We start from the raw sequence: 26,124 nt of genomic DNA on the forward strand, positions 1-26,124 counted from the left end.
AAGCAGGCCACATTGTTTAAAAACAAAACAACAACAAAAAACCGTCTCAGGCCCTTTAAGATCGTTACATCAAAGGACAGGAGTCAATGGATAACTCTACAGGTCGCACAGAAGTTGGCCCTGAAATTAAGAAGCTAGAGAATTTCAGAAGAAGGACACATCAAAGATGACAAGATTTGAAAACAGGGGCAGAAGACAAACATCGGACCCCAGAGGGCTGAAGCATTGACAGTCTGGCAGACAGAATGCCAACCCTGGAGAGTGAGGGGGCTACCCTTTTGCCTCACTGTTATAGAATAAACGTCTGAAGCCAGATAATGGGAAGGACACTTGTTTGGTTGATGGTTTTGGTGTTTGAGACATCCAAACAGTACGATACTGGTGTGTGTCGAGAAAAGGAGGCTGAGAAACAGACATGCGCAAAAGACACCAAGCAGGCCGGGCAGCCTCGCTTCGCAGTAAAACCTATTTTCAGGAGCAGTCATTAACTCCTACTGAAGTGGAGCCTCTGCAACAACTTAGTTCCATTTATGCCTTAATATTAAAATTCCCCATTCACGGGGGGGGGGGGGGCGGGTGAGGGGGTGGAGACAGTCTCTCATGTAGCCCAGGTTGACCTCTGACTTCATATATAGCCAAGAATGAACTTGAACTTCCGACTTGCTGCCTCCATTCACCGAGTTCTGAAATTATTAGTATGTCCCTTCTCAAACGGCATCACCAACTGGGCACAAGTGTTCAAATACTTGAGACGGTAGAGACCCTCCCTGGAGGCACAGATGCCAGAACTCACGGCCTCAGCTGGTGATGCTACTTGGGAAGGTACAGCCTTGCTGAGGGAATTCTGGGACTGAGGGCGGGCTTTGGGAATTTAGAGTCTCACCCAACTTCCGATTCTTTCTCTGCTTCATGTTGTGAGTGAAGATGTGATCTCTCCGCCTCTACCTCTCATCATCCGTGATCCTGCCTTTAAGGCCTCTCCCTCTGACCTGTAAGCCCAAATAAACTCTTCCTTCTAGAAGTTGCCTTGGTACTCACAGGAGGAAATAGGGAGACAAACTGTGGAGCAGAGACTGAAGGAAAGGTCATCCAGAGACTGCCCCACCTGGGGATCCATCCCATATACACACACCAAACCTGGAGGCTATTTTGGTGCCGGGAGAAGTACTTGCTGATGGAAGCCTGATATGGCTGTCTTCTGAGAGGCTCTGCCAGAGCCTGACAAATATAAAGGTGGATGCTTACAGTCAACTGTTGGACTGAGCGTGGGGGGTCCTGGATGGAGGAGTTGGAGAAGGAACTGAAGGAGCTGAGGGCGTTTGCAGCTCCATGGAGGGAGCAACAGTGTCAACAGGCCAGACCCCCCAACTCCCACCCCCCAGAGCTCCCAGGGACTGGACCACCAACCAAAGATTACACATGGAACAACCCATGGCACTGACTGCATATGTGGCAGAGGATGGCTTTGTTGGACATCAGTGGGAGGAGAGGCCCTTTGGTCTGAGGTTGTTTGATGCCCCAGTGTAGAGGAATGCCAGGGCAGGAAGATAGGAATGGTGGGTGGTTGAGGGTATAGGCAGGGGGGTGGGATAAGGGAGTTTCTGAAGGGGAGACCTGTAAAGGGGAAATATTTGAAATATAAATAAAGAAAATATCCAATAAAGAAAAAAGAAAAGCAGAAGAAGAAGAAGAAGAAGAAGAAGAAGAAGAAGAAGAAGAAGAAGAAGAAGAAGAAGTTGTTGCCTTAGTCACTAATACATTTTGTTTTACAGGATGCTGGTGCTCAAACCCTGGACTGCATATGTGCTCAGCAAGAATTTTATCAGTGGAGGCTACATCCCCAGGTTCTACCAGTTTTCAGTGCTATTGCATATGGAACAAGCCTCCAACAGACGGACCTTTGGGAAGAACTAACCATAACCAAACCATAGCAAGGAATCTGAAGAGAAATGATCCAATGGGTCAGGGAATAACCAGGTTAAGGAACAAATGTTTTCCGGGAAGACACAACTATATTTATTGGCTTTGGGGGAAAGAGTGGGAAAGATTGAAAGTTCAAGAAAGAAGCACGTGAGAGCTAGATGCTTGGAAACATACAACTTAAATGACCCCAGAGGTGAAAAAGGATAGATTTTGGAAAGTCAGCCTGCAGCCATTTTAAAGTAATGAGAGAAAGAGGAGGTACATAGACACAAAGAAATCGAGGAGAAAACCATACACGCTTTCCGAGATTATTATATGATATATTATATGTAACAAAACTAGGCCAGGCATGAAAATGAAATCCACAGGCACCAGACACACGCATGGTGCACAGACATATACATGCAGGCAAAATACCCATGCACATAAAGAAAATTAAAAAGTTACAAATCTTCTTAATTTTCATTTCTTTTTCAAGACGACAAAAAACATTGAAAAAAAATTTACCACCCAAGTCTGTGGATGAACCTAAAGGATGGCCTACTATTAAGTAAAGCATGAAAGGAGTCTTAAATTGTGTCAGTTATTAACTTCTAATTTGTGTGAAAAAACCCTCCAGAACTTTCCCTTTCTCTAACTAGTAATTAAAGCATTACAGTGAAGCAATTAAACGCTGGGTATTTAATAAAAACAAAGATAGTGAGAAACAGTCCACCTGCACTCACAGCAAGATAAGCATCAGCAGCAAGAGAGTTAACAACCACAGAGGACTCCACTTGGATTTATAAAGGAAATTAAGACAACACATCTCAATTGAAAGCAAACAAACACGTGGAGGAAAACGAACAGGGTACAATTATATTATCCAACGCACCCAGAGACATATACAGCTTGAGGTGGAGAAAGTGATCCAGTTGATAGGAACGGAATTCTTTTTTTTTTTTAAAGATTTATTTATTTTATGAGTGTAAGTATATTTTTATGTATGTGAGTACACTGTAGCTCTCTTCAGACACACCAGAAGAGGGCATCGTATCCCATTACAGGTGGTTGGGAGTCATCATGTGGTTGCTGGGAATTGAACGCAGGACCTCTAGGAAGAACAGTCAGTGCTCTTAACCGCTGAGCCATCTCTCCAGCCCCAGGAACAGAATTCTTTTTCCAGTTGTGGAATAATGTTTGCCAGTAAGAAAGAAAGCTTCACCTTGGCCTTTGAGGTCTTTCATTTTACAAATGTGGTAGCTTATTAGCCAGATATAATATACACCTTTGAATTATACGTAGGAGAGCCGAGAACATACCTTGGCTCAAACAATGTCCCCGCTCAGACTTAGCACAAGGTTCTTGTGACTTTGCCACTTGACGTGGGCAAGGTTTGACCTTTAGCTTTGTCCAGTCAGTAGCACAGCCTCAAGGGGAAGTATTTAACAACTCAGATTAAAACCCAACCAACCATTCCCCCTAAAAAAGTACCAAGAGTAGATATTCTTAGAAATCTATTGATTTAAAGTGTCTCCCTTTCTCGGTCAGTCTTGTCAAAGACCTTGTGAGTTTAAGAGCCTCTCAGGGATCCGATGCTGTCCCAAAGGCTTGGAGCTTGCATGGCCTACTGGGAATGCTTAGAATAACTTGGCTGTTTGTTCCGCAAACAGTCTTACTGCTAAGGTTTGTTTTCCCACCTCTTGAGAATGTGCACATAGACAGAAAATCTGACAGATTCTGCAAAGACTCTCAAGCTCCGCATGGACCTCCTGTATGCTTACTGAAATGCAGATTCCCAGACCCTCCTCCATGCTACCTCAGGGATCCAGGGCCAGGCTTTTTTGTTGGGTTTGTGTTTTGCTTCTCTTTTTAAAACACTGCCCTAGTGTCTTTGCATACTGTGTTAAGCATTTTTTTAAAATAAAAGATTTATCTATTTATTATATATACAGCAGTCTCCTGCATTTTGCCTAAAGACCAGAAGACGGTACCAGATCTCATTAAAGATGGTTATGAGCCACTATGTGGTTGCTGGGAATTGAACTCTAGACCTCTGGAAGAGCAGCCAGTGCTCCTAACCTCCGAGCCATCTCTCCAGCCCCAACATTTTTTAAATAAGCAAAACAATTGCACAAATTTGACTCTGCATGTGGGATCTGGTGTACAATTTTTCCTATATGAGTTAAGTAAGGGACACTTATTAACCATATCTTCTTAGGTGACATATATCTATGACTAAACATGATGTCCCAAGACCTTTAGTTCCTCTACTAGGGAGGCAGAGGCTCCTAGATCTCTGAGTTTGAGGTGAGCTTAGGTCCCAGGACAATTAGAGCTAAGTTAAGAGATCTTGTCTCAACAAACCCCTTGCCTCCCCCCAAAAAACAACTAAAATCTATGCATGCATATGGCTACAGATTTCTTATCATAAATGAACCCTTTGAATGCTCCTCTATTGTTTTGATGTCATATAAAGAACATTCATAATTATATGAAAGAATATTAGTATATTCTTGAACATTATTATTGTTCAACCAAAAACATGTTGAATCAGAATAAATGCAGAAGTAACTACAATAACTCAATATTTTCTATTAAGCAAAAAAAATACACAAGCAATATCATTTTATTAACTATAATTTGCATTTTGGACCATATAGTTGTTTTTCATAAACTATGTTGTTTTAACGTGTATTTATTTATCATTCCTTTAAATTATAAAAACAAACACAACAGCACTTTAAAAACAAAAAAACCCAAACCTACTGTGTGGGCTCAGGCCTATGCCAGTGCTCAGAAAGCTGAGACAGAAGGACCTCAGGTATGAGACAGACCTGAGCTACTTAGGCTCAACAACCAGCTGGGGCTAGCTCAGTTGGTAAAGTGCTTGCCTAGAATACACAAAGCTCTGGGTTCTATTCTCGGGGATGCCAAAGTGCCCTAGAGGCAGGGAACATCAGAAGCTCAGAGTCACCTTAAGCTACACAGAGAATTCTAGAATATCCTGGGATACTCCAGATCCTGTCTCTAAGGAAAAATGAACAGACTTTAGGTTTTGTTTTGTTTCTTTTTTAAAGTTTTAAATCTGCAGAAAAAGAAGGGAAAGCCCAGAGTGGCCACACAGTTAGGTAGTTCCAGGCTTCTCTATTACCAAGTGTTGTGTTAACGTAGCACATCTGTTTTAGCTGATGAGCTAGGATTGGCTCGGATGTTGACTTCTGAGAGGCCAGGGGCCAAGGTTGCCCAACGAGTCTGGAACAGGACCGATGCTGGGAACCAATTCACACCCACATACTCTAACCAGCTCTTTAAATCATTTTTCTTGCAGAGATGTGTGTAGATTAATGGGATAATGGCATAATTGTTCAGCTGCCCTACCTGAACACAGCTGGTGGCAAAGCTCATTTGACTAAGCACTTTGGTTGTGTTGAGCATTTTTGATATCTGTTCTGGCTCCATCTTAACCTTCCTTCAGCCTCGTGTAAACCCGTGGAAAAAACCAGCCACGTGGCATAGCACATGTATCATTAACTGGTTTATACCTTGAATCTTCCCTCAAAGTGGGGAGATGGGAGTAAGGTCACCAACACTAATGTAATGCTTTGGAGTTCAATAATGCTTAAATTCCCAAATAAAGATGACAAGATGGTTCACATGTTCAGCCATTTCATTCAGTCTGAGCACAAGCTTCGACTCTCCCAACTGCAGGTGGATAGGACATCAAGAAAAAGCCAAATATGTGATTGATCTTCCAACATCTGGAAAAAAAAAAAAAAAAAAAAAAAAACCTAAGAAGCGGGTACCTAACCAGGCAGGGTGCAGCTTGGGATAGTGAAGGCTGTGTCTGTTTCCAGAAAGACTGCCCTGGAAAGTATCTTTCTCAAGCGGCTGGCAGTTAACAAATCCTTTAAGTAGAACTTCTCAAGTCAGTTCATTGTTGTTCCCAGCTTGCCAGTTAACAACCTGCTGCTGGACCAGCTGTGTGGTTCCGGAGTGAGTCTGACAACACCCAGCCGGTTGGTTCAAAGGGTTCATAGATCCAGTACTTGGGTGACCTGATCTTGCTAAACTGCTACAGAAGGAAACTCCTTCTGAGCTGTTGGGAGTTCTTTCTGCAGTGGGCCAAGCACCAGCTTTGGAGGGCCCTCTGGACTCCTGTTAGGAAAGCAGACTTAGGAATCCCAGTCCGTGTTACAGGATCCCCAGATTCCTGGCCACAATAAAGCTGGAGTTGTCTCGGTGAGAATCAGGACTGACTCCTGGTGAACCGAGAGCAATTACCCATCTCTCTCGCATCTGCTCTACTTCCTTTACGTCCAGAAAAAGAGGTTACAGTTACAAGTGCTATAGGACACGTCCCCTTCCAGTATACAAAACATTTCCCTGTGGCTATCAAAAAACCCACTTGGAGCAGAGAAACTCAACAAGGAAAAGCAGCTTTCAAAAGTTCAGATTCCTGTTTTCCGCTTCCTGTCCTGGGATCGCACGATAGAGTCGCAATGATGAGATCCACGTGGAGCAGGTTCTTGGGGTGTCTAACATTCACCGCCGTGGGGCCCCTCCTCTTCAGTCCCGGGTAACTTTCTAGTATCTACGATCAGAGGGAAGAGTCAAGTCATCTAATAGCGCCTAGGCCGGTGGCAAGAAGACCCAGGAGAAGCACACTGCTCTATGGATTCAGAGTGGATCTAGGCGGTAGCTGGGACTCCGCGCACCCGCCGCTCTCAGGGAAAGCACAGGGCAGGGCTCCGAGGGGCGGGGCCGCGCATCCGGTGGGCGTGGTTTGGGTGGTAGCTGGGAGAGGGCGCGGCATGTAGGAAGCCCGAGCAGGCTGTGGGCGGGGCTATAATGGGCGTGACCAGGAGTCGAGTAGGCGGGGTTTGGGTATATTTGAGAGCAGACGCTCAGTCTCCGCAGGTTGGAGGAGTTTCTGGGGGCGGGGCCAGGTCCGTAGGAGGCGTGGCTTTACTCGTGGAGGCGTGGTTATATATTGGGGGCTGGGATTGAGGGCGGGGCGGACCGAGCACAAGGGTAAGCGAGACCGGAGAGCTGGTGAGAGCCGGCCGCGCCTGGGGCGGGAGAGCTCACCGTTGTTGGTTTGCTGGTGATCCGAAGTCGTCCACCCCACCCCCGCTGGGACCGAGCGCCCCCGGCGGAGCTCCAAGGGAGGCAGGCGCGTCGCCAGCCCCTTGCCGGCCCTCCCCCAGCTCGGGAAGAATGTGCCACCAGCTGTTCTCCTCCCGGGAGCACTTCGCCCAGAAGTGAGGAACTTGGAGGAAGGAGAGACAAAGGCTGTGGTTGGGACAGAGGAGGTCCGAGACGCGGACAAAAGGTGCGGAGGAGCAGCAGCGACCGGGGGATGGCAGAGCGGCGGCTCCGCGGGCTGGAGTCGCCCCGAGGCGCACCGTGACACGCGTGGCTTCCCGGGACCTGCCGCTGCGCTGACTTCCGCGACTGGAGCCGTGCCGGGAAGGTGCGGGCGCCGGAACAATGGACAGCTTCTTTCCCGAGGTGAGTGAGTGGCGGGGAGGACCTGGCTGAGACCGGGACCCGGACCGGCACACCGAGCGCGCCCCAGCGCCTGCGCGTCCCCAGGAGGGGAAACTTTGTGGGAATCTCCTGAAACCCCACTCCCTCCGCCGGCCCCGAGTCTCGGATGAGTAAGCCTAGGCAGGTTTGAGTTTGTCCTGCGCTCGCATGTCCCCGGGCGTGGGTGGCTAGCTGACACTCCGCGCCAGGTGAGTCCCCGGGCGCCGGGTGGGGGAGAGCTGCGGACCGGACGGCTCGGGTGCAGGAAACGCGGTAAAAGGCGCAGCCGGGAGGTGCCTTGCTCCAAGAAAGGTCTGGGACTTCCTTTGCTGAACGTGCGGGCTTCCTGTGGCTTCCAGAGGAGCCGGCTAACGAAGTGTGAGCCGGCCGGCTGGGTCCTCGGTCACTGCTTGCCCTGCCTCATTGGGCTTTCAAGTCTGGGGTCCTTACTTTACTAGTACTGCTCAGGTCGGGTTTGCAGATAATTCCAGAGTACGAGACCGAATGATCTTGTTTTTAATGCCATTTTTTTTGGCAGATCTTGAATTCGAGTTTAAATAAAATTTGTTTAGGGCAAACAATGGTTATTTTAGAAGATGAAACCGATGCCCGCTTTAGGGTCTTTGAGGGCGGGACACCACAGTTACTTGAGACGGGACTTGAAAGTTCCCTTTTCCCCCAGGGATGGAGAGCCGCTCTGGTTTCTTGGCCCCGATTCCTTTCTTGGTTGTGTTTATTTAATAAATTCTGTTTAAGTTTTGAGGTTTGAAGTGGCTCAGAGTAAACTTAGCTGACTTTGAGAGAGGCTGATGAGATTTTTTGCTGAAAAGTCAGGGTGAGGTTTTTGTGAATCCAGGACAGTCTTGGAATCTTCCAGCAAATCAGAGTGGTGAGAATTTGCCTGTGCTTTGGCTAGCTTGCTTTGTCAGAGTTAATTGGCTATAGTGTTTCAAGGTCTGACGTTCACTTACTGTACTCTCAGACAGCTACTTATAATGGCCACAGTGATGTATTGTATAATGTTCGAATTGACTTTTACCAAAGTGTTTGTCTCTGTCACCCTGAAAGGCATCCTGGAAAGACATTAACCATCCATTACTTAAAAGAAGGGAAATATATAGAAAATAGAGACCTCAGAAATATATAGAAACTAGAGACTCCTTAATGGCTTTTTAAATTCGTGGGTGTTTGTTTCCTACCTGTATGAAGGCAGCAGGACTTTTGAGTTGGTCTACAACAGTAAATTACCGCTAGGCTGGGTTTTTAGTTGCTTTTATCTATAAGAAGAATGAGGTTTTGTCTCTAGGGAAAATAGTTCTTGACTTGGTGATCTTTTAGAAAACTTGTGTGTGGTTGTTGAAGGGCCACCAGTCTCCCTAAGCCTGAAGACCAAAGTCTCCCCTTGGGTAGAACTCTGCCCCCTAGTGTTAGTGGCGGAAACTTAACCCTAGCACTAACCCCTCTAAGTTATGGGACTATTCAGTAATTCCAAAAACTCCTTTTCACCTGTGTTTCTCTGTGAGGAGATCTCCGTGATTGGAATAACAGTGAAGTTGTCTTTACTGGTTGCCTATTTTCATTTTTCCTCTTTCTAGTGAAGAATCTTAACCCAAAGATTAGTAAGTTACCAGCCCAAGGTTGAAGAATGTGTTACTGGAGGCCTAGCCTTTCCCCTTTGATGCCGGTGGCTGGTATTTCTGGGATATACATATACATATACATATACATATACATATACATACATACACATATATACACATACACACACACACACATATATATATATATTGCTTTTAATTTGCTGGCATGTTTATGTTAACATCATGATTTCTAGTGTTTATGTTATCATAGTGATTTCTAGTCAGCTGTCAGCATTCTGCCCTCCACGTAGCGGCGGGGCAGGTGAAAAAGCTAAACAGTGATGTAGTGATGGGAGACACACACCTGACATAGAGCCTTTTACCTTAATGTCTGAGAACACCGTCAGTTGTCCTGAGAAGGTTTATCCAGTTAGACTGGAAAGCGCTGGAATCACATGGTGTCCAAGGGCAACTAGCTTCTAGGGACTGATTGGTATCCAGGAGCAAGCTAGCTTCTAGGCCTTCCTTAACACTAAGCAGTGTTCTGCTCTTTGTTAACTTTTCTCTGTGATTTAGAGATAACGACCTGTTGCTTGTTAGCCAACAATTTGAAACTCATGCTAACAACTAAAAAAGAAATTAACCGAGTGAGGCCTTACATGTGTGAGTCAGATAACAAGGAAGTAGGAGACACTTGTGATTCTGTGTGGCTGCTGCGTAGACCACCTTTGTCATTGGGGGCCAGGTACCTCTTTGCTGGAGGGGCTGTCTACGCCCATAGCACAGAGAGCAACATCTCTGACCTTCACTCACTCAAGACATGTACCCTTCCCCTCAACTTTCAACACCCAGAATGTGTGCAGATGTTACTGAAGTCACTACAGCCACAAAACAACTCCCAGCTGAGCTGCCCTGAGAGAAGCAGTTGCCTCATGGTCCTAATTCCTGTGTGTGCGCTTCTTGTCTGCACTTGCCTGGTTTAACTGGGATCAGACATCCTGTTAGGGGCCAGTGGCCAGGGAAGCTTGCAGGGCTTGTGCCAATCAGCTGACACTGCTGCCTTTAAAATTCGCTCCAGGATTGGCGAAAGGGAGTGTGCCAAACTCCCCAGTCAGGTTTCAGTTTCTTCATGGCCTTCATTAAGTTTTTATGACTTCTCTTGAGTTAATTGTGTGTGCTCATGCGTAGGAAAGCTTGTGTTTTCTGCATTTCTTGTGACATTGTTATTAAAGAGTTGACTTCAGGCAGAAACTAGGTTTAGGTATGTCTGTAACCAGAAGCAATTATGTACAATAAAACACACACACACACACACACACACACACAGAGTGAGAGAGAGAGAGAGAGAGAGGGAGGGAGGGAGAGAGAGAGAGAGAGAGAGAGAGAATAGCAAAGGTTCCGCTGCAGAAATGACAAGACTGTTGTGCAAAATCGTTGAGGTTTTAAGTGGGCTCTGTGTTCCCATCCCCAGAGCCAAGGGCCTGTGGTTGTGTCTGGAATACAGTGGGGCGCCAAGCATTTCCAAAGAGCTCAGCTCTGCTTTTTATTTTAGGCAGAGGTGTGGCATAATGGCTCTCTGAGTAGCAGACCTTTCAGGGATTAACAACCACATAAATGGACACGTTCATGTCCATACTAAATCTATGGAGGTTGCATATACATAAATGTAAGTGTAGAAAGCGGATCGTAATGTTTCAGGAGGCAGCTTGTTAGTGAACATATGGTAGATAAGCCTCTTTCTCAGAGTCTGGTTCAGTCTGGCTTACAATGTAGCCCTAATGATGTTCCGAGGAGGGCTGCAGGTGTAAGTTAGTGGTAAAGGTCTGGAGTTAAAGACTCAAAACCACACGCGCAAACACACACAGACACACTACACAGAGACACACAAACATACATACACACTGTACATAGATATACAAACACATATACACCACATACACACCACACGCACATATACAAACACATACACATCACACACTCACAAACACATACCACACACAAACACACCACACAGATACAAACACAGACATACATAACACACACAAACACATACACCACACATATACAAACACAGAAAGACACACCATACACACAAACATATAACACACACCACACACACACACACACACACACACTCCTGCTTAGCTTGGGAAGGCACCATGCGTTGATTGTTACTTTGAGTTATTGAGAGAGCATTTTAAGCTGGGATATAGACCCCTCAGTCTCTCTTTTCCCTCCTCTCTGGCTAGTGTATTCTTTGTGCATGGGAGAGAGATAGTGAAATTTCTTGTTAGAAGAAAATGGAGACATTGGTATTTTCTGTCATCTCTTCCACATCTCATCTGCTCCTAATATGTGAAGGAGTGCTAAGGACCTGTGTCCCACCAAATCTTGAGGACATTAGCTGGGTCCTCTCTGCCTTGTTTCACAATGAGGTTACAGTCTCTGGCCTGGTCCGAATAGTCCTCAAGAATTCCCCTTGTCCAGTTTCCCCCACCCCATGTCCAGGACAGCAAAGCTGGAGGAACAGCTGCAGGCAGACAGTTGTTCTAGTGCAGAGCACTGAGCTCTTGGTTAGGCGAGGCTGAGAAAGCCTGCCTCTCCCACAGCACGTGGCCTGATGTGCTAGCTGTACATCTCAAAACCAGGCAGAAACCAGCCTGGGCCAGGCCTGCAGTGTTTAACCAGAGTCGGGGAGAGACAGGGCTGCATTCCGCCTTTCTAGCCGTAACCTCATTAAGTGGCTTCACTTTTGCGCACTCAAACCTTGAACTTGCTCATCTGCTCTTGGGATTAGTAGGGTTGATGTGTTTCAAAAGTTTGGGTTCTGATTGCCTGATACTTCCCTGTTAAGAATTTGCAGGGGAGTTGGAAGAGCAAGCCACCAGGGAGGCCTGTGTGTGGCTTGGTACCATTTCCTCTGCCACTCGAGCAGAGCACCACGGAAAGGCGAGTGAAAGCTTTCCATTCTTAGCATCCATCCATCTACCCTGCGCCTGCTGACTGGGATCAAAGCATCTGGGAGCCGCCTGTGGTCAGTAGGCTTTCCAGGGCCCTGACTGACAATAAGTGGACGTTCTACTGTCTGTCTCTCTTGGTTGTTAGGGAGGTGTGTGGTTAGATTTACAAAGCATTACCTGTGGTAGGTGGTGGATACTAGAAGTCAGAGATCAGAGCTCTACTTAGAAGTAAAAACAAAAAAACAAGCTAAAAAGTCTTTTTTGAGATGAGATCGTGACAAGATGTGCATTGCTCAGAGAATAATACATAATACTTGGCATTGCCCCGTGAGAGTCCTTTCCTTTCTAGCCTTATACATTTCATTTTATTTTTTTAAAGATTTGTATTTATTTATTTATTTATTTATTTTTTTAAGACAGGTTTTTCTCTGTGTAGTTTTGACTGTCCTAGAACTCACTCTGTAGACCAGGCTGGCCTCCATCTCCGAGATCTTCCTGCCTCTGCCTCCGGAGTAATGGGATTAAAGACCTGTGCTACCACCACCTAGCAAAACCACATGCTTTGATAATATTTCCCTTCATCTCCCTTCATCCACTCTACCTTAATTCGTTTCCCCACACATCCGACTGTGTGTGTTCTATTTTTTAATCCTTCGGGATCAGCTTTGTGTTGGCAAATATTCTTGGCTATGCAGTCTTCCACTGGAGTGTGGTTGCTTTACTGGGGGCTACATTCCTTGAGAAAACTGCCCCTCCTGCTCCTAGCAACTCATAGTTGTCTTTAGTTCTGTGTCTAGAGATGGGATTGTGCACACAGCCCTGGCTCCATTCTGGAATTTGGTCTGTCTTGGGCTTGAGCAAGCTTTGTATCTGCTGTCGCAACTCCTGTGAGCTCCTCCATGCAGCTACCCCCATGTGTCCAGAAGATGATGTTTTCTTTTAGTGATCCATTGCCTCAGGCTTCCACACTCTTTCCACCCTTGTCTGTAATGAATCCCGAGTCTTCAGGGTACAGTGCAGCCTATATATTCCCCTTAGGACACCTTGGCCAGGAAAGGGCCTCTGTGTTAATCACCATCTACTGCAAAAACAAACTTCTGGGATGAAGAATGAATGAGACTTGGATGCACTGATCTCTGAGTACGATGATAAGCCATGAGGAGTCAGTTTAATAGCTTGTCCATTTAGTGGCATAATAGTAGATTCTCCTGTAGAACCCATGGCCCATCTTGTCATAGCTTCTTAGCCTGACAAGGGGGCTAGGTAAGGGTTTCATCCTGTGGAGCGGGACTTAGATCCAACTAGGAAATGGTTGATAGGGCTAGAGAGGTGGCTAAGTGGTTCAGATCACTGGCTGCTCTTATAGAAGACCAGGGTTTAATTTCCAATAACCATGGGGCAGCTCAGAATCATCTGTAACTCCAATTTGAAGCAGTCCATTGTCATCTTCTGGCCTTGCAGCCATTGTACACATGAGATGCAAATATATACCTACAGGCAAAACACCTCTCTCTCTCTCTCTCTCTCTATATATATATATATATATATACACACACATATACATACATACACATATATGTATATGTATATATGTGTGTGTGTGAATATATATGTATATATGTATATATATGCATGTATGTATATATATATATATATATATATATATATATATATATATATATATATATATGACTTTAAGAAAGAAAAAGTGATTGGTTACTCCCATGGTGCCCATGCCACTGATGCACTGGTGGGCATGTGTTGCTAGGCCCGGGACTATCATAGTTTGAAGGATCTGTCACTCTTCTCTAGTAGCTTGCAAACCTTGCAAACCCTTCCCAGCTCTCTGAAGGCTAGGCAGTAGGGCAAAGCTTCCAGGTCTTGAACCAGCTTGATTTGGGCCATATTCTACGATCCAAGCGGGTAACGTCCTTAGCAATAGGGTCTTAGCATCAAGTTCTGGGGTGTGACCAAGAGCAGTGGCAATAGCTGTAATGTTTGTGGACCCGTGGGACCTCCCTGGCCAACAGTTCCAAAGCAAGCAGCTTATATCTGACGTTGGGTCTTTCATTGTTAGTCTGGCCTGATATGAGAGATCGTCCTTTAAACTTTTTGTGTATGTATTTAAAGCTTCTATAGCACTCTCTTCCCATAAATCATCTCCAAGGTGTCTGGTGTTATTAATCCCTTCCTCTACTCTGTCTTCCACAGCTTCAGCCCAATTTAATCTTCCTGTTCCGCTATTATTTGTTAACCCTTTTACACCAAGACATTCTATCTCCCCTCCTTTGTTTTTATTTTTGTGTATGGTGTGTGTCTCTACAGATGTCACGTGTATGTGGACACACCAGAGCGGCCAGAAGAAGGCACTGGCTCCCCTGGAGATGGAGTTGTGAGCTAGTCAGGGGTGCTGGGAAGCACACTTGGCCACTCTGGAAGTGCAGCAGTCACTTTTAACTGCCTCACGGTTAATCTCTCAGCCTCCTAAGACGGTTCATTTATTTGAGCGAGCAGGTGTGAGTGGTAATATGTCATAGCACTTGTTTAGAGGTCAGGACAACTTGTGGAAGTTGATTCTCTTCCACATGTGCATCCCAGGGTTTGAACTCAGATGGACACACTTAGCAACAGGCACCTTTATCCGCTGAGCCATCTTGCAGATCCATGTAAATGTGTTTATTTCTTTGTTCTAATTTTTAAGGCATTTTTTTAAAAAAATACTTTTTTTTTTTTGCATGTTTCACATGTAATTCCTTCACAGAGATAAGAGTTTTGTTTTAAATTGTTTAAAAAAAAAAAACAAGGCTTGAAATGGAACAGCTAAATTCTATTGTGAGTTTTGCAGGGCAGGTTCCATAATATTACTGTCAGTGACACTACACACCCATGAACTGCTATGCATACAGATTTAAAGTTATTATTGTTTTCTAGCAAAGGCCAAGATTTGCAGTTTGTTTGGTAAACTGTTGTCTTTTGTTTGTTTGTTTGTTTTTGTGGGGAATACCCTTAGGTGTCCCCAGTACAAGGATGAATTTCCAGGGGTGGGGTCTAACTGCTGTAGCTCTGCCTGTTCTTTTGGCAGACATATCCGTCCCACAGCCCTTTTTAGGGTGTCGCGAGCTGTCTGCCTTCATAACAGCACACCGACCTCTTTTTGGTACCTAGCTCATGGCATGCTTGTCTGCTTCTTTCTTGAAGATGAAATTTTGCAGGCATGGATGTGTGCGATCAAAGGGTTTAGCCCATTTTACTTGGGCTCTCTGCCTTCATACGCTTAATGGGAAGTGTCAGGTCGCTTGTAGGAGGCCCAGATGAGCCACTGGCACTGTGTATTTATGAGCCGGGGGCTTTGGTACCATCTCGTTAGAATAAGTGAAGTGCACAGCCTGGTGGGGAAAGTAAACACGAGGTTCTAGATTTATGTTTCTCATCTGGCTCTTCGGTTTTCCTTAATTAACAGCAAAGCTGTTGATTGACATGCCCTTCTCCCTATATCTGGGCGTGATTTCTGGTGTTCATTTGAGGTCAGAGCATCACAGGAACCATGATATGTATTTTCTGAGTATATGTTTGAAGAATTCTTTATATAGCCTCCTTTTAATTTTCTTTCCTTTGCGTTGTACTATCTTCAGAGATAACCATGGGCAAGAGTTGTTTTGTGATTGCAGTTTTCATTTGGGGACTTAAAGAATCATGATGAGTGTGTGTGTGTGTGTGTGTGTGTGCGCGCGCGCGCGCACGTGTGCGTGTGTTGGAAGACCTAAGTGTGTTTAAGTTCATTATTTATTAACTCAGAAAGTCTTCCTACGGACTCTGAAATCAAAGTGTTGAGACATCCTCCATCTAACAGAGGTGCCATTGTCTTTCCTGAGGCTCAGCTCCTGTTCATTTCCGCCCACATTTGGTTGTACAGATGTGACCGCAGAGGACTCAGCAGGGTGAAGGTGGAAGAAGCAACTCCTTAGCCTTCACCTTGACTGGCCTCTGTTTACTGTTGCGTAAGAGGGCAGCCACTCTTAAAACCCACACTCACATGTGATAACGCTAACAAATACCAGAAACCAAACCAGACCCCTAGACTGGTTTCCATAACTGTAGTCTCTCATTGGAAGATTGACTGGTGTAGGTCAGAGCTAAGGGCCAAGGTTGCTTTCTAGTAGTTTCCAGTCTCAAAGTTCTGGGTGTATTCAAGTGTACCTTCTTTTCAGGTTTTTCCAACGCTTCCGGCAGCGTAGACATTGCTGGGGGTGGGACAGGCTGCCCTGTGTATAGTAGGGCTTTTAGCCTCATTGCCGACCTTTCAGTTACTGGGTGTCGGTATCCCCAACTCCCTGATTGTGACAACAGATGTCTTCAGATTCTTTTTTTCCACAGAGGACAACTGTCAGTTAATTGTCAGCATAAGCAATGTTTCCCTAATGCTTGAGGGATAGGACATAAGTAAAAGAACACTTGGTGAAGGGACCCATGGGGGGACCAGATAGTGCCCATGTCAGTGTTCTGTTGTGGATTAAACTCCATGGCATGCTTTCAGCCTTTCCTAAAGGCTTCTCATGGCTTGGGGGATGTGGGACAAGCACACCGTATAAGCGCTACAGTTTCTTCCGTGTTGGGGCTGTGTTCCCCCTTGGGTGTCAGGCTTGAGTCTGTATTTACATTTACACCCTATGGACATTTGAGTCAACTCTGGTAATTCCTGTACAGCTGGGCCTGTGCCCCGGGCGTCTGCTTGTTCCCTCATGGGTCTCTTCACCAATCTCTCTTTTACTTATATCCTGTCCCTTGGGCATTAGGGAACTATCACTTATGCTGAGCAATTACCCAACTGTAGTTCTCTGTGTGAAGAAAGGGTCATGTTTTCTCAAAAGTCCCAGTAAGTAAGTTGCATCTTAGATCCTCAACTTGTGTGTTTTGGAGTTTCATTTCAGTTTCTTTAAAAAATAATTTAACACAGGCTTAGCATCGTCCCAGCTAGCTACGAGTATAGCTCAGCATTAGAATGCTTGCCCAGTCCTGTCAGGCTCTAGGTTCAGTCCCTATTGCCTCAAAACAGCTTTTATAAACCCCTCAGGGTACAGGAGGCCCTTCCTCTTTCTTGCCACCTGGTATCCCAGTGGTGACCTTTTACACGACAATAGTTTGGTAACAAAGCTGAAGTTCGGCATTAAAATGGTAGTTCACGTGCAGGCTGGAGACCTCACTCAGATTCCCTGGGTCCTGGACCCTCCTTCCTGCTTGCACACATTGCTATGTGCAGTTCCAAGCTGTGTTTCCCAGCGTACAGCAAGTGCTTCACCACCCAGAGTCTCAGTGGGACACTTTATGACAGTCCCTCAGGGACTCCTTATCATCTCTTTGTCCCTTTCTTCCCTCCTCCCATTTTTGCTCTCTAAAGTCTTGTCGCGCCGGAGATAGTCACATAAATGAATCCGGACAGAACAACGCATAGCCTTGCTGTGGTTCCGTTTTCAGACAGAGTCCCGTGGAGCCCAGACTGACCCGGAACTCAACGCCTTGCTGTGTAGCCAAGGATGACCTTGACCTCCTGATTTTTCCCACCTCCCCCTCCCCCCTTCCCAGGGCTGGGCTTCCAGGTGTGTGCCACAAACACCAGGGAGTGCTGAACCTGGGAGATGGCTTTATTTGCTCACTGCCCTTTGGCAGGCTTTCAGGTTCTGTGGCGGCAAGTTTGGCCTGGATTAGTGTCGAGTATAAGCTGCAGTTGGACATGTGTTACCCTCAGTTGCTGTGTCCACATCCATTCTGAGACTGACGGTTGCTTTCCTGTCATCCTTATCTTGTCTCCTGGCTATTCCGAGCTCACACTTTATGCCTGTCCTAAGTAAGTGTGAATGTGAAAGAACTATTTGAGGTCTAACATTATTTTTCAAAAATTTTTTGAAAAAATTAAATTTATTTTAGCTTTACAAAATGAGGTATGGTATATAATGTGTGCTGCTTGGTACACTCATGCCACGGGTGTTTCTGTGGACTTGGTTTTCTTCTTCCACCTGTGTGTGGGTCGGGAACTTAGGCTGTCAGGTTTACGCCTCACACACTTGTGCCTACTGAGCCATCCCTCTGGGCCTACACTTTCTCAAATGTACTTTGATGTACATTTTCTATTAGAATGCTTGGACATCATTTTACAGAAATGAGTCCGAGCTCCCCTTATCGGGGACAAGTTCGTCATGAAACGCCGTGAATCTGTGGCCAGGCTCTTGGAATTGGGTGTTCTCAGTGTCATAGCCCCAGTCCAGTCCAGTTCCACATGATGTGGCCAATTAAGCAACGGGCTTAACTGCTGTTTGCCTTGCGCGAGAGAGACGTCGCTGGACCCAGAACAAAGTGCACCAACAGTCGGATGGAGACAAATAGGGCTTCTTAAAAACCAGGACTTCAAGGACATTCAAACTTCCTTTGGGTCAGGCATTGTTCTGGTGGCAGTAAGGGCCTTAGCCTGGTGAAATGGTTTGGCAAGAAAAACTAGACTGTGTGACTGACAGCCTCCTCCCAAGGCCTTGGCACTCTGCCGGGAGCAATGGCTTCTAGCAGTGCGTGCTCCACTGGGAACCTAGGCAGAGCTTGTGAGGGAGTGAGGTGCTGGTGAAGGCCACCTGATCCACAGGCTTGGGGCTGTCCCTGTCTTTCTCAGTCCTGTGCTGGGACACTGACCTGCCTGCTTCCTTCCTGTGTGTTCTTGAGCCAACTTGCTGTGTCTCCTCCCTTGACCTCTCTTCTTGCTTCCTTCTCCTTGTAATCAATCAGGCTATGCAGAGATTGGCCCTGAGCCCTGGGGGGAACACCCTGTGTTACACTCTCGCCACCAAAGTTGAATGCCGAAGTCAAGGCAAAGAATTTCCCAATGCACCAGTCTTCTCTCTGGGTCACCCCTGATTTGTATGAAGAGTGGGCACATGTTTTTCTGCATGTGTGTGTGTGTGTGTATGTGCCTGCATATGTGGTGTGTTTGATGTCTGGGCAGCAGGTCTGTAACAGATGAAGACTTTTATTTAAGTCTGTCTGTATAGTTAAGTCTAATATGCGTTCAGTCATCCCCTGGTGTGTGTGAGAGATTGGTTTTAGGACAGCCTTTTTGTCCCCCTTGGACACCAAAAGTGATGGTGCTTAAGCCCCTTCACATAACTGTATATAACCCCGTGTTTATAAAATGTACGTGTTGTTTTCACGTATGCTCTTTAGGTTGTCTTAATTAGAAGGGTCTGTTTTTCACCTATAGTAGGCAGAACGATTGACGACAAAGGGCCAGCTGTAGCTACTATAAATGTGCCTCTTTTAGGGTTCCTGTCACTATGAAGCATCTTGGGGAGGGAAGGGTGTATTTGGCTTACATACACATTGAGGAAACCAAGGCAGGACCCCTAACTGGGTGAGAACCTGCAGGCAGGAGTTAATGCAGAGGCCGTGGAGGGATGCTGCTTACTGGCTTGCTCCTCATGGCTTGCTCAGCCTGCTTTCCTATAGAGCCCAGGACTACCAGGTGTGGAACCACCCCCCATCAATCAATAATTAAGGAAATGTTGTATATATTTGTGTGAAGTTCAGTCTTATGAGGGCTTTTCACAACTGAGGTTCCCCTTCTCTGAGGACTCTAGTTTGTGTCAAATTGACATAAAAGCCAGCATAGTGTGTGTGTGTGTGTGTGTGTGTGTGTGTGTGTGTGCATGTGTTCCTGGTTCCTGGCTGAGGCAGCCATAGCTGTAGTGTAGGATGGGAAGTCTCTTACTAAAGCTGTGTACCCGAGGGCTTTTCCTCAGATCTGGTGAACTCAGCCCTTGCTGTAAAGACTCAGAATCTTCAATAGGCAGCGCCTTGTGTTGCTTGTATTTTTCTGAGAAGATAAAATTCAGAAGGGCACCTCCCCGCCGTTTCCCACATTCTTGTCTTGGTAGGATGGGGTCACCAGGATACTGTTTTGACTGTCATAAGATCTGTGTTTCCTAAAGGTTTTTGTAAGTCGGGCAGCATCTCAAACGTTGGTGCCAAGTTCAACTTCAAGGCCCTGAAGGTCAGACACAGCCGGTAAAGTTTTTGCATTAGTTCCCTGCAGACCGGGAGACCCAGGGAAGGTCTCCTTTCTCTCCCAGTGATAAAGCTTTCCCAGCTGTAGCAATTTCCTTCTGGCCTTGGGGCAGCTCTGGTAAATTAACCTTCTGTGTGGTAGGTTCTAAAACCATGTGTCTTCAGACTCACTTGCACAAGCCAGAAAACCCTTTTGTCTGTGAAACAGAAGCTAGGATTCCCCTCCTCAGCACCTTGTTTGTCTCCAGCTGACCTCAGGTTTGCTGAGTCAATTCAGGTGACAAGTCCTGATCATTCGCCTCCACCTCCAAGTGCTGCTGTTACGGGCGTGTCACACCTGGGAAGTGTGGCGGGCAGACACTCTGCGCTAACCTACATCTCCAGTTTATTATTATTTTTTCCCTCAAGAGATCAGGAGAAAGAGCATGTCAGGAAACTGTAGGGTTATTTTTTTTTTAAAACCAGTGTGCAGTTCATACTTGTTGCTTCAATCTGCCCATCTGATGCTTCTTGTTGGCTTTGCCACGGAAGTGACATACAGCTGTCTCTCCATCTCCGGGCTTTTAGTCTACCCAGATCTTCAACAGGGTTGGACAGAGTGGACTTAAGGAAGTTAATTGGTGGTTTTAATAAAGCCATTCTGGGAAACAATCCTGCTCTCACAAATGTGAGATTTAAAAATAACAGATGGTCTGCATTTAAATAAACTTCGCAATGATGAGCGTCAGTGAAGGCTATGATGCCCGGTAGTTGTTCATCTTAAGGAGTACAGATTTTATGTTTTACAGCTGCCTTGGTGGGTAAGAAGAGTCTGCAACCATGAGGACCAGAGTTCACTTACATAAAAAAAGGCAGGCATGGCAGTGTGTGCCTGTAACACCCATAGGTGGAACCCTAAGATCTCTCTGATTAGACAGCCCAGCCAAAATGGTGAGCTTTGTTCGAGGCAATAAGTTGGGAAGCCATAACGGAACACCTCCTGTCCTGCTCTGGCTTGTGTGCGCACTCAAGTCTCTTGAGAACCCACAGCTCTTCTGGAATCTCCCCTAGCATGCACGGGTTTGAAAGCAGCTGAAATCGCCTGGGTGACCAACTCCAAGAACTGGCTGCTTAGGTAGCAGCTCCTACAGCCTTGGTGAGGATGCCAGGGATGGACTGGTGTTTGCTGCCATCCAGGGTGGTCCTTCACCAGTGGGAGCCGCTTCTTCAGTCAGGCAGACTCAGCAATCACAGTGAATCACAGTGGCAGCGGCTCCTGATCCAGCCGCCTTCTGTCTTAGGTGACTGCTTGGCTCTGCTCTTGGGCAACTGCCTTCATGCAGGGGTGGGAGGTGGGAGATTTGGGAGGGGCCGTGACAGCTAGCTTTCAATCAGTCACTTCAACCGCCTGTACTTTACGGCTTCTGTGAGAAAACCAAACCAAACCATAAAGAAGTACTTTATAGAGATTTAATATTCAGTTAGCAATTTTTTTTTCAGCTCACTTTTTCTAAGACTAAGTTACAGTTGTGTTTTTGAGAATGATAGCAGTTCTCAATCTGGAGTGATTTGCACTTTCCAGTTTAGATTGCATTTAGCAATATCTGAAGACAGTTGTGGTTGTTAGCACAGATGTGGGAAGGGATTGCTGGTATCTGCTGGGTAAGATAGATCCATGGATGTGCCAAGCATCCCGAACTGTACAGGACTGTGTGACGGTGTGCACTAGCTTGGTCCAAATGTATCCTGAAACCCTACTCTTTTCTGCTTTGATCTCTTGCTCTCTCAATAAAAGCATCCCGCTAAAGTAATTTCCCAATCTCCCAGAGTGTTTTTTCTGGGGCGTATGGATTATATAGTCTTCAGACTCTTATTAACTTTAATATTATTGTTCTATGTGTTATGACAATATATTTTTAGATCAGTGGATACCCTAATCCTCTTTACTTCTAAACTGGTTCTTGTTATAATTGTGAGCAGGTGAGCTATAACATTATTTTTATCTGGATCTTAAGGACACAGATTTGGGCACAGCACATCACCAATCTGGCAAGTGTTTTCTGAGGGCTAGCAGGGGAGCACCAGCAAGCTCCATTCTTCTCACTCGAGTTTTGTTTTGTGTCGTGTCGTTTGTTTGTTTTTGCTGTTTGCTTATTGTAGTTACTTACCAAACACCTCGGTTACCAACCCTGACCATGTAAGAGGCAGGCATTCAAGTGTGGCCAGTGAGCCCTGTTGGCAAGCTCCGCCCCTTGGCTTTTCCCCTCCTCTCCGGTTTGATGAGTAAGTGTGTGATTTTTCCTTCTGCTTCCTTCTCCCCAAGCATGGTTTATTGCTGGCCGGCCGGAGTGGTAATGAATCACTTGGAAAGGCAGCTGACTCTCTCTCTCAGCAGCACTCTTGTGTGCTAAAAATAAGAGGAAGATGATTCCCAAGTTCACACCCACATTCACTGCCGAGTTCACACCCATAACTGCTTTCATCAGGTCCTCAGGCCGGAGGCAGGCAGACTTAAGCTGGAGCCTCTTAAGTTTCCCCATTTAATTTGTGCCTTAGTGGGAGTTCTTTCTGTATTTGTCTCGGCCTGGTTTCTGTTCACCGGAGAAGACTGTAATAATTCAATCTCACTTTAAAAAAAAAAAAAAAAGATTGTGTAATGTGTTTGAGTGTGCGAGTGCAAGTGAGCGTGAGCGTGTGTGTGTGTGTGTGTGTGTGTGTGTGTGTGTACATCTGTTTGCATGTGCTGTCGAGGCCAGAAGAGGGCATTAGATTCCCTAGAGCTTGATTATAGGTTATGAGTCACCGACATGGGCACTGGGAACTGAATTCGTGTCCTCTGGAAAGGAAGCAGGTGCTGTAAACCCCTGAGCCATCTCACCAGCCCCTTAATCGGATATTTCCTGACGTCACAAGGTGCTATAAATGAGATTGATACCTTTTTAGATAAACCGTAGAATCACATATTTTGTATATCATTTGTGTTTTAGATTGGTTTCCTTTATGTTGCTGTGATAAAATAGCCTCACAAACGTAACTTAGTGGAGGGAGAATGGGGGGATTTTAAACATAGGCCCCAGAGGGATGGAGCCTGTTACGGGGAGGAAGGAGAGAGGGAGTGCAGACGCAGGACCTTGGCTGATGACGTTGTATCCACACCCAGGCAGTGGAGGAAGCTGTGCTATCAAACTTAAAACCTGGTCCCATTGACAAATGTCCTCTTGAAAGGCTCCACCTCCTAAATGTGAACTTTCCTAAACAGCAGCTGAGGGCCAAGGGTTTGCACATGAGCCTTTGGGGGGATTTTATATTCAGAGCACAACAGATAAAATTAAACTTAAAAACAAAACAAAACAAAACTCCTTGAATCCAAGTAGGATATTTAATTTTTTTAGACCAAGAGTCAGCAGACAGCTTTTGAATCAAAATGAGTCTGCCTAGAGGATGCTTTCTGGAGGACTGGCTGACCCAATGTGGAGTTCAGATCTCTGGAGATAGTTCATGCTGGAAGTCTGGGGTTGAGAGGTCGCTTCAGCCAGGACATCTTCACCCAGGCTGAGACTGAACACTCAAGGACCACACCGTTCAACCAAAGTGCGACATGCCCCAGGGATTGACTTTCTAGCCTTGTTAAATCCAGGCCAAGTGATAAGAAATGGTGTAGTGCTTCCCTTCAGAGATCATGGAGATCAGTGCTGGTTATTGGTACCCTGGGACCTCTGCCAGGCTCCGAGGCTAAGGTGTCAGCGGATGCTTAGATGGTTCCCGCTCCTTGTAGTTACTACGTGACGGGGAGTTAGGGCAGCTGGGAATGCCAAGCTCATTCCATTGATGAACTGTCACAGCTTGGAAAGTCCCTCAAGTTGATCTAGAAACCACACATCTTTTAATAAGTAACACCAGTCAGAACAGAGGCCATTCAGGAGGATCTGTTTGGAGATGTTCTGCAAGCTAAGTCCTTTATATGAAGTGTCTCACTGAATGAACACTCTGCATGCTGGGTACCCTTGCTTGCCCCAGGTGGATCTGAACTCTGTGTTTGAGAGGGTTTAAGTGCCTTGTCAGATCATAGAGCTCTCTGGAAGCTTCTAGTCTTTTGTGTCCTCCTCCTGAGCCCCAGTGTGTTGATTTCTTTGCATTCTCATGACCAACTGGATTGCCAGATCCAAGGACCGATGGCACACCCACACTGTCTGGGGCCTTTTTGTGTGTGTGCTCTAGGATCCCATCCTAGGTGATGGGTCTATGCCATAATGGGTCTCTGCCAAGATTATTTGCATAGCTTGGGTTCCAGCTGAGTCTGTTTTGTCTAGGACTTCTTCAGATATCTGAGGCTAGACACTTCATTTACAAAGAGGCAAGACAAACCAGCAGACTCAGCACAGAGAGCATCTCAGCAGATCAGTGCTATGGATGGGCTGTGTAGCAGACTTCCCTGCTCCTAAGAGATGATGGTCCTGCGATGTGTTGATTTGCCTGTTAGTAGGCCACTGTCTGATAGACTTAGCCATATTGGGGGTCAGGCTGTCTGATGAGATGAATGGCCCCACAGGCTTGTAGGTGTTCTGGTAGAATCTCATGGGGGTCTTTGGGGAAGTTGTCTCTGAGCTGGTAGTGAAGAAAGGCCACTTCAGCGGGTAGGAGCAGCAGACACAGCTTGGCAGTGAGTGGGCTTTGTCAGTCTCTACTGCCCATAAGTCTGGTAATAGACCATGTTCTTTGCCTACTTCCTATTGTAACTCTAGCAAGAACTTTATCTTCAATATGTGGTTCAGCTCCCAAGAACCTCGATGCCACTTGAGGCCTCTGTTGTCAGTAGCCGATATTCCTTAGCGTACTTGATCCGTTTTGCAGTGGAAGTCGCTCTTGCTGGGTCACTTCTGCCCGGGAGGATCCCACGCTCACTAGGAGTGCTGTGTGCTCTCTGGTCTTAACTGAGATCGTGTAAGAGTTGCCAGCGTCCACCCATAGGACCAGGAACATTTCCAGGTATCCGTTGCCTGGTGGTGTCCCTTGTGTTGTTGTTGCTTTTCTTTTTAAAAGGACTTTATTTATGTGTGTGTCTGTGTGCATGTGTGTTTTTGTGGGTACCTGTAATTGCCAGAAGAGGGTGCATCACACAGAAGTTGTAGGCAGTTGTTAGCTACCTAGTGTGGGCCCTGAGACTAAAAGACTTGAATCGTCTGTAAGAAAAGCAAATACGTTTAACTGCTGAGTCCTCTAGCCCTTTTTGAGTGGGTGTGTATATTATCTATGTACATGTTCACATGTGTATACACGTGTAGAGGCCAGAAGTCTATGTTGGGTGCCTTCTCTTGCCCTCCACCATATTTTTTGAGACAGAGTTTCTTACTGAACATAGAGCCTGCCAACTGGCTAGGAAGGCTGGTCAGTGAACTCCAGGGATCTTCCTCGGCCCCCCTCCCCCATGCTGGCACAGGGAGCCACGTTACCAGCTAAGCCATTTCCCCAGCCACCATCCTGTCCTGTTTTCTACCACCTCAGCAGCTGCATCCAGAATTTATCTTCGCCTTCTCCCACTGTGTGGTTGGACTTTGCTTTGTCTATGGTATCTGGGACCCGGACTTCTCCCTGCTATGTATCTGAATTGACTACACAGCTGTCCTCACAGCTGTAACTTGCAGAGGAGGCCTGGTTCCATGTCTGCTCTCGTATGTCATGTTGCATACCTGCCCACTCCTTCCAAGCCCATGGCCCAAGGCTGGTGCTACTTGATATCAAATCATCTTTCCAGGCACCTGAGGCTCTGGCCTTCCACTGTCTGTCCCCATCCTCTGGTCACAATGGTGGCATGACTTCCTGTCCTTCAGCTGAGCATGCAGCCTGTGGTGCAGTTTTTCAAAAGGTAACCTTTACTCGTGAACTCAAGTGTCCAATCTAGGGTGAAACTTGGAACGTGTTTCACAGCCGTGACTTTCAGGTGGCCAGCTGCCCAGGGAGAGGCACATGGCTGCAGTCTGAACCGCTCACAGGCAGTTCACCTCCAGAGTTCCAAGAATTATAGCCTGTGCCCCATGGCGCGTCAGCAGAGACATTACTAAGACTCATGATTGTGATATTCTGTGTCCTCTGTGTGTGCACATATGAGAATGCATGTATGTGTGTGTGTG

The 26,124-nt window shown here is 46.2% G+C and overlaps 1 protein-coding gene across 1 annotated transcript in view; it reads left to right on the forward strand.

The window, feature by feature from the left end:
- Positions 1-6,935: 6,935 nt before the first annotated feature.
- Positions 6,936-26,124, forward strand: part of Myo10 (myosin X) — a 191,124-nt gene continuing 171,935 nt past the window's right edge. The window contains exon 1 of the mRNA NM_019472.2: positions 6,936-7,416. Coding sequence (NP_062345.2) covers positions 7,396-7,416 — 21 coding nt within the window. The 5' untranslated portion in view covers positions 6,936-7,395. The remainder of the gene's footprint in view (positions 7,417-26,124) is intronic.

Source organism: Mus musculus, chromosome 15 (assembly GCF_000001635.26).
Source record: "Mus musculus strain C57BL/6J chromosome 15, GRCm38.p6 C57BL/6J".
Taxonomy (NCBI): Eukaryota; Metazoa; Chordata; class Mammalia; order Rodentia; family Muridae; genus Mus; species Mus musculus.